This window comes from Nelusetta ayraudi, unplaced genomic scaffold (assembly GCF_046127955.1).
Source record: "Nelusetta ayraudi isolate G7.1 ecotype Tasmania unplaced genomic scaffold, CSIRO-AGI_Nayr_v1 ptg000004l, whole genome shotgun sequence".
In the NCBI taxonomy this organism is placed as follows: Eukaryota; Metazoa; Chordata; class Actinopteri; order Tetraodontiformes; family Monacanthidae; genus Nelusetta; species Nelusetta ayraudi.
This window is the reverse complement of record NW_027466054.1, coordinates 6,662,557-6,674,234: the sequence shown is the minus strand read 5'-3', so window position 1 is coordinate 6,674,234 and position 11,678 is coordinate 6,662,557. Positions and strand designations below refer to the sequence as shown.

Here is an 11,678-nt window from a genome sequence, read left to right as displayed (position 1 = left end):
ACATGACTTCTTCACACCGTCACTGTTTCATTTCTCTCTCAGATTTACGGACTGATTTTTATTTATTTATTTTTCAAATTTAAGTTGTTTTATTATCTTAGTTTGATTTTCTCAGTTGTAAAAATGTGTAATGCATCAGAACTGCATGAGAGTTTTCACAAAGAAATTTAGGGAAGGCTGCATTCATATCTGCCTCTAAGCTTTTTCAAAATTAAATGAGTCAATAAGTCAATAAGTGACACGCTGTATTGTTTGTTCTTCTTCAAATTAACACATTGACAAGAAAGGAGCTGATGTGACCTCAGGGCAACTGGGATGAGGGCAACAGCAAAGAGATATGAACTGGTTAAGAAGGTTTGGGACATACAGACTCCCAAGCACAACATGTTCTCAGAACAGGAATATCTGGTAATATATTGAAATACATAAATGATTTTGATGATTTGTGTGTGTGTGTGTGTGTGTGTGTGTGTGTGTGTGTTAAACCTAAACCTAAGGTTAGGCCTAAGGTTAGGTTACAAGAAATAAAAATATCCTAAAAATTCCTCTTTCAGCTTTCAGTGCCACTAAGTGTAAAAGCTGCTCCAATATTTATGCGAGTCTGGCATCGTGTTCGATCACTGTCTCTCTTCCCTTGCTTCACCTCCTCAGACAAAACTTTGTTGGATTTCGTGGCCAGCGTTGGTTTAGGGAAAAAGAATTGACAAGCCGTTGGCAACCTTTGAGTAGCTACCCACGTGTGACGTTGCCGTAAAGCAGCTCGTCCTCTACGTGATTACGTCACACGAATGCATCGGGTCGGATCGGGTCGGAAAGTTACACAGTGTGGTTACAGCCGGCATGACCCCCCCTCGAGCTGCTGAGGCGGCACCATTCACCATATTAACCTTTTCTCCTTTGTCCATTTGTCAACTCTTTCTGATATATTTTGGCAAAATTAAGGCAATTTAATTTTCACAGCTGCCACTGATGTGATCAGGTGTCAATTAATAGCTGGTGACCTTTTCATTATGGGAGTCGGGGCGTGTGTTGAACTGCTTGGTGACATTTGCGAGAGGGAGTTGCCCCTAAACTTGACTTGCGGGTAATGAGGCCACACTGAGCGGAAACACACTGTTTGACCTTCTCTTCTTTTTACACTCCTCGCATGACCAAAGACACTGACAGCAAACCTGGTATTTATGCTTATCAGATGCCTGCGGGAGAAGAAAAATAAATCCTTCTGGTATTTTGTCTGTGAGGGTGAAGCTTGATTGTTGATTTCCCTGTGGTGCGCTCTTTATTTTGTCTTGATTTGAAATGAAACAATATAGTAAACCAACACTCATGTTGAGCATCCAACCTTGTTGAGATCAGACCTGCCAAAACCAACTAAAGGGATTTTGCAATGATTTTTTTTTTTTTTTTTTTTACTTTAATGAAATGGAACATTTGAGATCATTTGTAGCCTCTGCTCTGAAATCTGTTAAAATCGAGTAGTTATGTAATACAGCCAGATCTACATATAACCCTTAAGCTCAAGCGTAGCACTTATTTAGATGGAATTATGGATTAGAAGTATCACACTCAGCCCGTCTGCCACTTTAATGCAGTCTGGCTTGATGATTCCTTGTCTCAAAAAAGCATTTAAGAGAAGCAGCTGCAGTCACAGACAACAGCCACATGGTAATCAGATTCATTCATTCATTCATTCATTCATACATTCATTCATACATTCATCCATTCAGTCATTTTTGTCTATTGACACCTGATGTGAGGTACTTTACAAGACAGGGTTTAGCTTTAAGTCAGTGAATATATATGTATATATGTACATGTCTATATATATATATATTTGTGTGTGCATGTATGTTTAGCGCTAACCATAACTTTTATCGATCCATTTATTAGGTGATACACAATCAATAAAGATAGAGTAAAAATACAATAAATGCCAATAATAAAAATATGTGAGTAGAAATTAAACTTTATAACCAGCAGAAGTGTGTAAATAGGCACTTTGTAATATTCCAAAATGTTCCTAAAGTAACTGGTGTTTTTACACTTAAGATGTCTCTTTTGTAATGAGGTAGGATACAGGAAGTGGTGTAAATAGGAAGTGACATCACACAAGGAGGAGGAGGAAGGAAGTTAAAAATCAGAGACACCTGTGCTGACAAAAAAAAAAGCGGGAACTTCAAACAAAGAAGAACAAAAAAGTTGAAGCAGAACCAAAGGGAAGTGAGAAGTGAGATCAGGAGAAGAAGGATAACAAACCTGGATGTGGATTGAGAGAAAATGGAACAACCGGAGTGAACTGGAGGTGGACCAGACAACCAGCGTCTCTAAGGAGGAAGAAGAGTGAACTCCCTGGAACAGGCAAACAGTCAGCTGCTTGGAACACCAAAACCCTTCTGGGTCAAAGGACACTCTCCCTCAGCTAAGTCCCATCACCTCCTCATTCTCCAGGCTTCTCCACCTGGCTGCTGAAGTCACATGCTCTCTCGCTTCCTCACAACTCTCGCTCTCTAACAAGGCACACCCACACACACACACTACACTCACTCACTCACACACACACACACACCTAACACCTATATTCACCCTCATGAACTGAACTGAACAGGAGTGCACACACACACACACACACACACACACACACACACACACACACACACACCACATTCATGAACTGAACTGAACTCTACCTGACCACACACACTTGCTTATATATTGAAAGGACTAATTTGAATATTGATCTTTGGGATTCCGATTGTTTGTGTTTTTCAAGAAATTTAGGTTTGCATAAATGTTTGTCTGTTGATGTGTATATTTAATGAGAAAGTGACTATGAAGCTCACCATTTAAGTTGTAATGAATTTGGTTGGACTTTATATTACCCTCATATTGCAAATTCATTTTTGGTTCCCTTGTTGTGTTGATTTTGTAGGGAGACAATAGTCGGGTATTCTCTCCACCTGTCCAACTATAAAAATAAATAAATAAATAAAAAATCAAAATAAAGATTTAAATGTATCTTCTGACTGTGTGAATTCTGTCTGGCGCCCAACACTAACACATTTTATATACTGTAGGTTTGGAGAGACGTGCTCCGCTACACTTTAATCACCTCTGTCCTGTTAAACGAGATTCTTTATAACTACGAAAACATGCATGAGCCATAACTTGAATTCTTAATCACTGTAAATAATTTGGCAAAAAACAAACAAACCTATATATAACGTAAAATAATACTGTCGTTGACAACATTCGCGTTCTGCCCCGATCAGCTGTGCAGTCGTTGCTAGATTAATCTGGATGAAGTGACTCGAGATTTGACTCCCCGCCGTCTCATCCGATGCGTGGGAGAGAGCGCGCGCGTGCAGCATCAGGACCGCAAACCGGTCACACGCTGTGGCGCGACTTATCAGGCAGCATCTCGACTTGAGCCCTGCCAGGGGGATGTCTTCCGGCCGGGATGGAGCCAACTCCTCCAGGAGCCTCAGCAACCAGTTCGAACAGCCGCCGTGGCGCGTCGCGCTCTGGTCGCTGGCCTACAGCCTGGTGCTGGTGGTGGCCGTGCTGGGGAACCTGGTGGTCGTCTGGATCATCCTGTCGCACCGCAGGATGAGGACCGTCACCAACTACTTCCTGCTCAACTTGGCTTTCTCCGACCTGGCCATGGCCGCGTTCAACACGCTCGTCAACTTCGCGTACGCGGCGCACGGACAGTGGTACTTCGGCGAGGCGTACTGCCGCTTCCACAACTTCTTCCCCGTGGCGGCGGTGTTCGCCAGCATCTACTCCATGACCGCCGTGGCCATCGACCGGTACCGTTATCTTGAACTCTTTCTTTAAAAATGTCAACCACGTGTTTGACCATGGCTGCGTGGAGGTTCAGTAATGAAAGGGGAGGGAGAGAGGTTAACTTGTCAGTTTGTTTGAAAACGTAAATGAAGTGAAATGTCTGTTTTTCTCACTTTGAAAGCACCTGTGAGCGGGCAGGTGAAGCACTCTGTACTGTGGCGAAGTCATGGAAATTGGTCGGATTTTTAGTTCATTTTGTGAGATAACCTCGTGACAGTAGTTCTTGCTTTAAACATAACTGGACTTGTACGAACCTGTGAAGGCCATATTATACAGATTACAGATATACAGACAAATGTTAAGATTATTAAGATAAATATAGTTTAAATTATACATAGTTACCATCATAGCATATTGTGTGAAGTTATTACTTTATGCTTAATTAACTATTCATTTTTTGTTTATATATATTCTTATTCATAGGGTTTTATATATTTTTTTCAAATGTATATGTATTTCATATCTATTTATGGATATAGTCTGATATTGTGTGTTTGTTACAGTATGTATTATATTTTTATATTTAGTAACATTATCATTCGTCATAGCTCTTCATGATGCTCGTCCTCTCTGATGAATCACCTTCATCCTCTCTTGAACAGGTCATGTGATCAATGATCAATCTGGTCAAGAGTGTGAACTCTTACTTTACTGATGAATTTAAGATTAAGGATTAAGAGGGTGACATTATGTAGTTAGTTCATAGTGCTGCTTTTCACCCACTATAATTGTATCAGTTTTGCATTAATGATCTTATCTATTAAACACTAAATGTGCATCTTTTGCAATACACCAAGCATGAATGCTCCTGCCGACCTCTGACCTACAGGTACATGGCCATCATCCATCCCCTGAAGCCCCGTCTGTCGGCCAAGGCCACCACGGGAGTCATCGTGTGTATCTGGACTCTGGCCGTGGTTCTGGCCTTCCCCCTCTGCTTCTTCTCCACCACCAGAGCCATGCGCCACAGGACCCTCTGCTACGTGGCCTGGCCCCGCATGACCGACGACCCCTTTATGTGAGGACCCAGACAAACCCATTGATGTTTATCCTTCACCACTGCAACCACCACCAATGCAGGACTGTGCCGTACATGAAACAGAACGAGTCCTTTACAGCCCTCTGTGTTTTTACATTGCAAGGTATCACATCATAGTGACAGTTCTGGTGTACGTGCTGCCCCTGATGGTGATGGCCATCACCTACACCATTGTGGGGGTGACCCTGTGGGGAGGGGAGATCCCGGGAGACTCATCAGTTAACTACCACGCACAGCTCAGGGCGAAACGGAAGGTAAACACCACTTTTGTTCCACCTCTGCAGCCCCCTGTGGATCTTCACCTTTTTGGAGTTTGGAGTCCAAGTAGTTAATGAATGCAGAAAACTGTTTTCGACTTATTAACTAGACAGGCGAATAAGTACTTGAGTTAACATGTCGCGTACATCTGGTTTCCAGCAAAAAGTATTTCCACACTGGTAATCACCTCAGCTTACAAAATCAAGTATGTTACGTCCCCCGGTCACTCACTGATGACCGCACACATAGCAAACATATTTGTGCTTTTGTTAAGAGCAGAATAGAGGTTTGCACTGCCAACTTCAGAGCAGGAGAAAAGTGTCTGATGGCGCTCGTAGTTAGACGTCATCACGACGGATTAGACGGCGCGCACCGCCGCAGCGAGTGTGAGGGTCGGGTTGAACCGGGATTAAGGTCACCGCAGCTGTCGCGGCGAGCATCTCTCACTGCGGCCCTGAGATTTAGTGCTGAACGATGTTGATAAACATCACAATGCGACGATAGCACAGATTAACGTGTCGTCTCGGGGGCTTTACAGGGGTTACTGTGCGGAGGGTTGATAGAGACATTTCCACCACTAATTAAATGAATTATCTAAGAAGCTGAACATCCGCGAGCGAACTGTTCCCTAGGTCATGGTCATCTACACCAAGATTCTGTAAAATGAAAGTAGATTGAACACTTTTATTAGTACTATGCTTTCTAAAAATAAAGTGCTGGTTGTTAAAATAAAGCCAGTGTCTCAAATGTAACGTTTACTGAATCTTCTGAAAGGGGATGGCCTTTTCACTGAAAACCTTTGAGTTTGACTGTGATCCCCGATTTGAGTTTTTATGGTCAGTTTGCTATGCGTTTGTGTTGGTGTTGGTCTGTGATAAATTCTGTGTCTTTTGTCTGAGCGATGCAAAACTAAAGACAGGTGTGAATTTGCCATTCATCATCTTCTGGAGGACTTGATGAAACAGATGAGCCTCGGCTGATGGTTTATTATCTAGCTGGCTCCTTTGAACCCCCCCCCACCTCTGATGAGTTCAGTGTCCTCCCTCCTACCTGCAGCCTGCTGTGTCTGGTGCGTCATTACCGACCTTTTGATTGTCAGCCTTGTTGGGCTCAGGAATGATCACCACGACAACGGAAGCAGACAGCAAACTTCAAGCTCGAAAATAAGAAAATAAGCTGTGGGACGTAATGAATTCATGTGAAAATGCATTCAGGGTTTGTTTTTCAACACAAGAATTAAAGGTCAACTGTGTAATAGTTGCAGATTTTGAGTAGAAATGGCAACATCAAGTGGTTACATTTTCTCTCACCCTCTCACCTTCCCTCACCTGAGCATGCCAATAACTATGGTGAACTCCGGTGGCCTGTGCACACAAACCTGGATGCCTCATTTACCTTCTTCTACGTTGGTTTATTTGAGGACACAAGCACTCACCCTAATCACAAAAAGGATTTTCAACACCAGGCTTCCTTATAAATATGGCAGTGCAAGATGGCAGCAAACTGGGCTAAGACCAAATTACTTTTATTGTACTGCGAGTGTACACTTTCATTCATGTATGGAAGTACATCAAACTTTTCCCAATATAACAGCTGTAAATGAGGCCAAATCTTACACACTGGTCCTTTAAATGTTCTGTATCTGTGTAAATCCTTTTATTCTTAGGAACATCCCAGCGCTCGTAACGCGATTGCAGTTTCTGCGACCGTTTTAGCGATTCCTTCCTTTTTTTGTCCGTCAGGTGGTGAAGATGATGATGATCGTGGTTGTGACCTTCGCCCTCTGCTGGCTGCCCTATCACGTCTACTTCATTGTGACGGGACTCAACAAGTGGCTGATCAGATGGAAGTACATCCAGCAGGTCTACCTGTCGGTGCTGTGGCTGGCCATGAGCTCCACCATGTATAACCCCATCATCTACTGCTGCCTCAACAGCAGGTGGGTGGGTGCACACACAGTGAGTCCACGTATGGATCAAAACGCACACGCACGCACACACGCATTTTGCTTTGCGTCCAGGTTCCGAGCCGGCTTCAAACGGGTTTTCTGCTGGTGTCCATTTGTCCGAATGTCAAGCTGCGATCATTTGGAGCTGCACAGCACGAGACGTCCACCGGGACGGCAGAGCAGTATGTGCACCCTGTCACGGGTCAACACCAGCATCCTCAGCAAAGACAAGAGCGCTCGGTCCCGCGGAAAATAGGTCGAGCCACACGTGAGAACCTTTTCAACTTTTCTTCAACACTCAATAGTGTTGTTGTTTCTGTAAAATGGTGATGGACAAGGATGAGTCTGGGTATGATCCTGACTGATGTAATGGCGGCTGACAACAACAGAACGAGCACAAAGGGAAAGTCACCTTACATCAGGTAATTACAAGTTGTTTATGCTAGCACACTGATTTAGGCTAGGCTGCGAGGTGGTAATTAGAAAAGGAGACGGTGTAAAGTAAGAAAAAAATGTGTCTCTTGCACTCCGTGCCACAGGAGGTGCTGGTGTCTGTGACACAGCCTCCAGCCATCATGCCAAATAGTATATGGGAAAATAAAATGAAATGTGGTGGGGCAGATTTTGTAGATTTTACTGTGCTGCTTTGAGATTAAAAAAAAACAACAACAACAAAACACTCACTCAGAATAACTGATTTTGTCCGTTTGCAGCCGTGATGATTAACTGTGTCTTTTGGTTTCTGCTGCCCTCTGGAGGAAGGAAGCAGTTCTGCCACAATATTTGTATTTCTTTCAAGATCCCTCATTACTGATAAGCTCTGAGGTCTGAAACAACAAAATTCACAATGTTGAGGATTATTTAGGTTAGGATTATTCATGATGGACACGTTGACTGGAATTATGAACATCTCGGACTGAGAATGTTTAATCTGTTTTATGTTTATTTATTGCATACCTAAAATAGGGTTTATTGTATTAGGTCTATCAAAAATGACTGTCTCCAACATATGCTGTACTTGTTTTGATCATTGTATAAAATGCGTACATTTGCCTTTATCAGAATTATTATGGAGCAGAGATTGATGCTAATCCCATATATGTAAACTTTAAATTTCACACATTGAGATGGATTATTCATTAGGTTACATTTAATGGTTGTAATTTAAGGATCTATGTTTGTATGTATGTTTGGAACTTTGTATGGCATGTACATAAAGCAAAGTACATAATGTATCATACTTTATCTTATATATATTTTGGTGTGGACACAAGAACATCAGTCAAAAGTTTTGTTTTATTATTGTATATTCATGTAAAATACATTTTTATCTTGGAGGGCTAATGTATGTAATCAGACTGCTATAAAAACAATGCTGTCTTTTATGGCAGTCAGTTTGGACAGTTATAGTTTATGTCAAAGTTTATGCAAAGTCGATACATTTCAGTACCTTGCTGGGTTATTTAAGTGTACTGTTCCTGAACACACGCATGCAAATTATCAGACAGGAAAAAAATGATTTATGTTTTTTTCATTTCATTCGCTCAATGAGGAATACATTTGCAGCAATCTACCAAAGTTGGCAGAACCCTGGAGAACTAGCTGTTCTTGCCATAGAAATTATTACAGGTAAAGAAGAAACAAAGCTCCAAGCACCAGTACGAGCCTCTGGGTGGAGACATCTGCTGGAGACCTGGAGATAGGAAGGCAGACACAGGAAGGGAATTATTAACATGTCTATACAAAGTCCTTAAAAGAAAGATCAACCAACAGTTTCATACATCAGCGTGATGAAGTTGCAAGGGCAACATTTTGCTTGGTTTGAGTTTGTACTCTGATGGTATTATTAGTGAGTTATTAGTTAGCAACAATTGTAAAATGTTTGCTAATGCTTAATCAAGTAACTAAAATATGAACCATTAACCAACAGTAATTTCAACGGAAATGACACATTGATACATGACACACATTACTATTATGATTGCAGAGAACTTAGAAAAATAGAGCCCAGCTTTGGGGTCAATTTTAAATGTTCAGTAGTACTTGAATGCTCTGTTTAAGGAAAATTAAAAGTCAAAGAAACTACCTAAAATTTGAACGATGGCACACAATGGGTCAATGATGATAAGAATACTACATCAGAGGTGAAGCAAACAAAAAAAACATTTTTCCCGAAGGGAAGTCCGTCTTACCGCGAAAACGTGGAACAGTCCTGTGAGGTGTCCACTGACTGGTGATTCAGAACAATCATGGTGTAGTCATCATCTTGATCTTTTATGTGTTTTATATCCTCCACGGTAAACACTTCAGCCGGAGATAAGATGACTAAATCATCCTTGTTGTTGCAAACGTTGCTTCCCACAAAGAAGCAAGAGGTGATATTTAAAACGGTTGAAGAATCTAAATCCATCAGTCCCTTGGTATTCGTGGAAGCTTTGACAAAGCTTCCAAATCTCACGCTTGAGCCATTTATCAGGCTGTATCCTTTATCGGCAAACATGAATACCGTCCTGCACTTATTTTGAGGCACCTGTGTCATTAAATCCATAAGCAGGAAGTACAATGATTTGAAATGGAATTGATCTTCATAGGTGGCGGCATTTACACTCAGTTTCTCGACTGCGTTGCTAAAGTTTTTTAAAAAAGCATCAGTCTCCTCCAGAAAAACCTTGATGGCAGTGGAATGCTCCTTCAGTCTCTCAGGAATCTCCTTGGAACATCCCTTTGATTTTGTCCACACTTCCTTAAAGTCTGCACTCTTGTTTAGCTCTTGTTGTAAAAGTCCTGACTGAATGAATTTCTTTACGGCCTCATCACGGCATCCAACGTAGGTATGAACCAGTGCATGTGGACCCATGTCTATTTGCTGTGGATTTATCGCAGTTGCCTGGAAGAAAAGAATTAAGAGTAAGAATTGAGAGGGAGAGAGAGAGACAGACAGAGACAGAGATAAAGAGAGAGAGGGAGACAGAGAGCGAGAGAGAAAGGAAGAAAGTGATATAGTTAAGATAAACCTGTGTTTCAACTGAAAGTCCTGGTGACCGAGGAGAAACAAAACTTACCTTGGAGACAAAAGCCATGATGATGGCTGCAGCAAGTAGCAGTTTGCCTTGGCCCCACATCGTAAGAAGACTTGTCTTGTCCTTGCTGAGTGAAAATGTTCAAATGGAAATCAAAGGTCTGCAAGATGAAAAAAGGGAACAGGAAAAAAACGTTTCAAGGCACTGTGCAAATCTGTTTGCCTTTTGTTACCTCTGTGTTTGAGTGCGCACACTTGTTTGCTATGTCTGCTACGTATGTTTTGCCCCCCCTCCGCCCTTCGTATGTAAGCGTCTTTCAAGTTTTTGTTATTATTATTAACCGTTAAACTATGATCATTAATTATACTGCCAGAATTAGTATAAACAGTTCAAACAAGAATTTCAGTGAAGATAAACAAATGAAAAGGGGGAAGTGCACATACCTTGGGAAGAAGTCAGTGTGTGGTGCAGCTTCAGTCACCAGAGAGGAAAAACATGGTCTTCCTGGGGAACTCCTTTTCCTTCCTGACAGGGAATAGTTCTGTTACTACGGTGCTGAAAAACAATACTATGTAGCAGCACAAAAGCAGCACCACAAAACCTGTTTCTGTCCAGCAATATTAAATACATTGAAACATTCAGCCAGGAGTTTACTGAGCATGTGTTATGTCATATTTTACATTATTCTACTTTCTGACGTCACTGGCTGCACAGGGACAACTAATGGAAAATATCCACTGTCTGTAATTCTGCATATTTACAGCCTGATTGCCCCTCCATCCATCCATCCATCCATCCATCTCCTGTAACTAAAGTGTCAGCAAAGACATGGCCCCGGTCACCTCCTCCAGTTCATCCGGTGGGACCCCGAGGTGTTCCTAGGCCAGCCGAGAGACGTAGTGCCTCCAGCGCATTGTCTTCCTTGGAGCCTCCTTCCAGTGAGACATACCCGGAACACCTCCCCAGGGAGGCCTCCAATGTAGAGGAGCGGTGACTCTACTACCGAAGCTCCAAAGAACCTTGGGTGTGCCCAGCCTCCCTACGGAAACTAATTTCTCCTGCTTGTAATCGCAATCTTGTCCTTTCAGTCATTGTCCAAAGATGATTCTTCTGATTCTGATGTCAAGGTCCTTATGTTTTCTTCATCATTGGGGGTTTTCAAAATGCTTTTAGTCTGTCTTCACCTAGGACTTGTTTGCAATGGGACACCCTACAGAGAGAATAAAGCCCCAGGCAACATAGCTCCTAGGATCATTCGAACTGATCGTCCACTGATTTTTTTTTTTTTTTAAAGTTAGATTTAGCACTTTTTTAAAGTTACAGGTTTTCTCTAATCTTCGTTACGTGTTTTGGGCTGATCTGTGACCTTTTTTCTTTTTTTTTTTTTACCCTGACCCTAGTGTGTAGTATAAAGTTTTTCCTTTCAGTGAGTTTTGGTCTGGAACTTTGCAAATGTTTTGACACCTCTCCGGGGGGTGGGGCCATGCTGCTCTTTCCTGTGTTCTTTCCTACTATTTCATGCCAAATGTCAGTCAGTTCGGGCTGACAAAAACTTTTTTTTTTGGGC

The 11,678-nt window shown here is 42.0% G+C and overlaps 2 protein-coding genes across 2 annotated transcripts; one reads left to right on the top strand and one right to left on the bottom strand.

Annotated features, from left to right (window-relative positions):
- The first annotated feature begins 3,205 nt into the window (after nt 1-3,205).
- tacr3l (tachykinin receptor 3-like) lies at nt 3,206-7,365 on the top strand. The gene is made up of 5 exons (XM_076031544.1): nt 3,206-3,809; nt 4,676-4,864; nt 4,989-5,139; nt 6,886-7,082; nt 7,164-7,365. The coding sequence occupies exons 1-5, from the start codon at nt 3,442-3,444 to the stop codon at nt 7,345-7,347; spliced, it is 1,089 nt and encodes a 362-aa protein (XP_075887659.1). The 5' UTR covers nt 3,206-3,441; the 3' UTR covers nt 7,348-7,365.
- A 1,245-nt stretch (nt 7,366-8,610) lies between these two features.
- Nucleotides 8,611-10,611, bottom strand: LOC142891748 (ecto-ADP-ribosyltransferase 4). Its single transcript, XM_076031533.1, has 4 exons — nt 10,593-10,611; nt 10,154-10,271; nt 9,284-9,978; nt 8,611-8,784 (listed from the first exon to the last, which is right to left on the bottom strand). Exons 2-4 carry the CDS (start codon nt 10,211-10,213, stop codon nt 8,715-8,717), a joined length of 825 nt encoding a protein of 274 aa, XP_075887648.1. The 5' UTR covers nt 10,214-10,271; nt 10,593-10,611; the 3' UTR covers nt 8,611-8,714.
- Between the last annotated feature and the right edge of the window lie 1,067 nt (nt 10,612-11,678).

What these genes read in the sequence shown, in the direction of transcription:
- tacr3l (XM_076031544.1), top strand. Translation starts at nt 3,442, where the DNA reads ATGTCTTCCGGCCGGGATGGAGCCAACTCCTCCAGGAGCCTCAGCAAC. An exon ending in ACCGCCGTGGCCATCGACCG is followed by an intron (nt 3,810 to 4,675) that starts GTACCGTTATCT and finishes TCTGACCTACAG; the next exon opens with GTACATGGCCATCATCCATC. An exon ending in TACTGCTGCCTCAACAGCAG is followed by an intron (nt 7,083 to 7,163) that starts GTGGGTGGGTGC and finishes CTTTGCGTCCAG; the next exon opens with GTTCCGAGCCGGCTTCAAAC.
- LOC142891748 (XM_076031533.1), bottom strand. Translation starts at nt 10,213, where the DNA reads ATGTGGGGCCAAGGCAAACTGCTACTTGCTGCAGCCATCATCATGGCT. An exon ending in TCATGGCTTTTGTCTCCAAG is followed by an intron (nt 9,979 to 10,153) that starts GTAAGTTTTGTT and finishes CTTTTCTTCCAG; the next exon opens with GCAACTGCGATAAATCCACA. An exon ending in GACTGTTCCACGTTTTCGCG is followed by an intron (nt 8,785 to 9,283) that starts GTAAGACGGACT and finishes TCCTATCTCCAG; the next exon opens with GTCTCCAGCAGATGTCTCCA.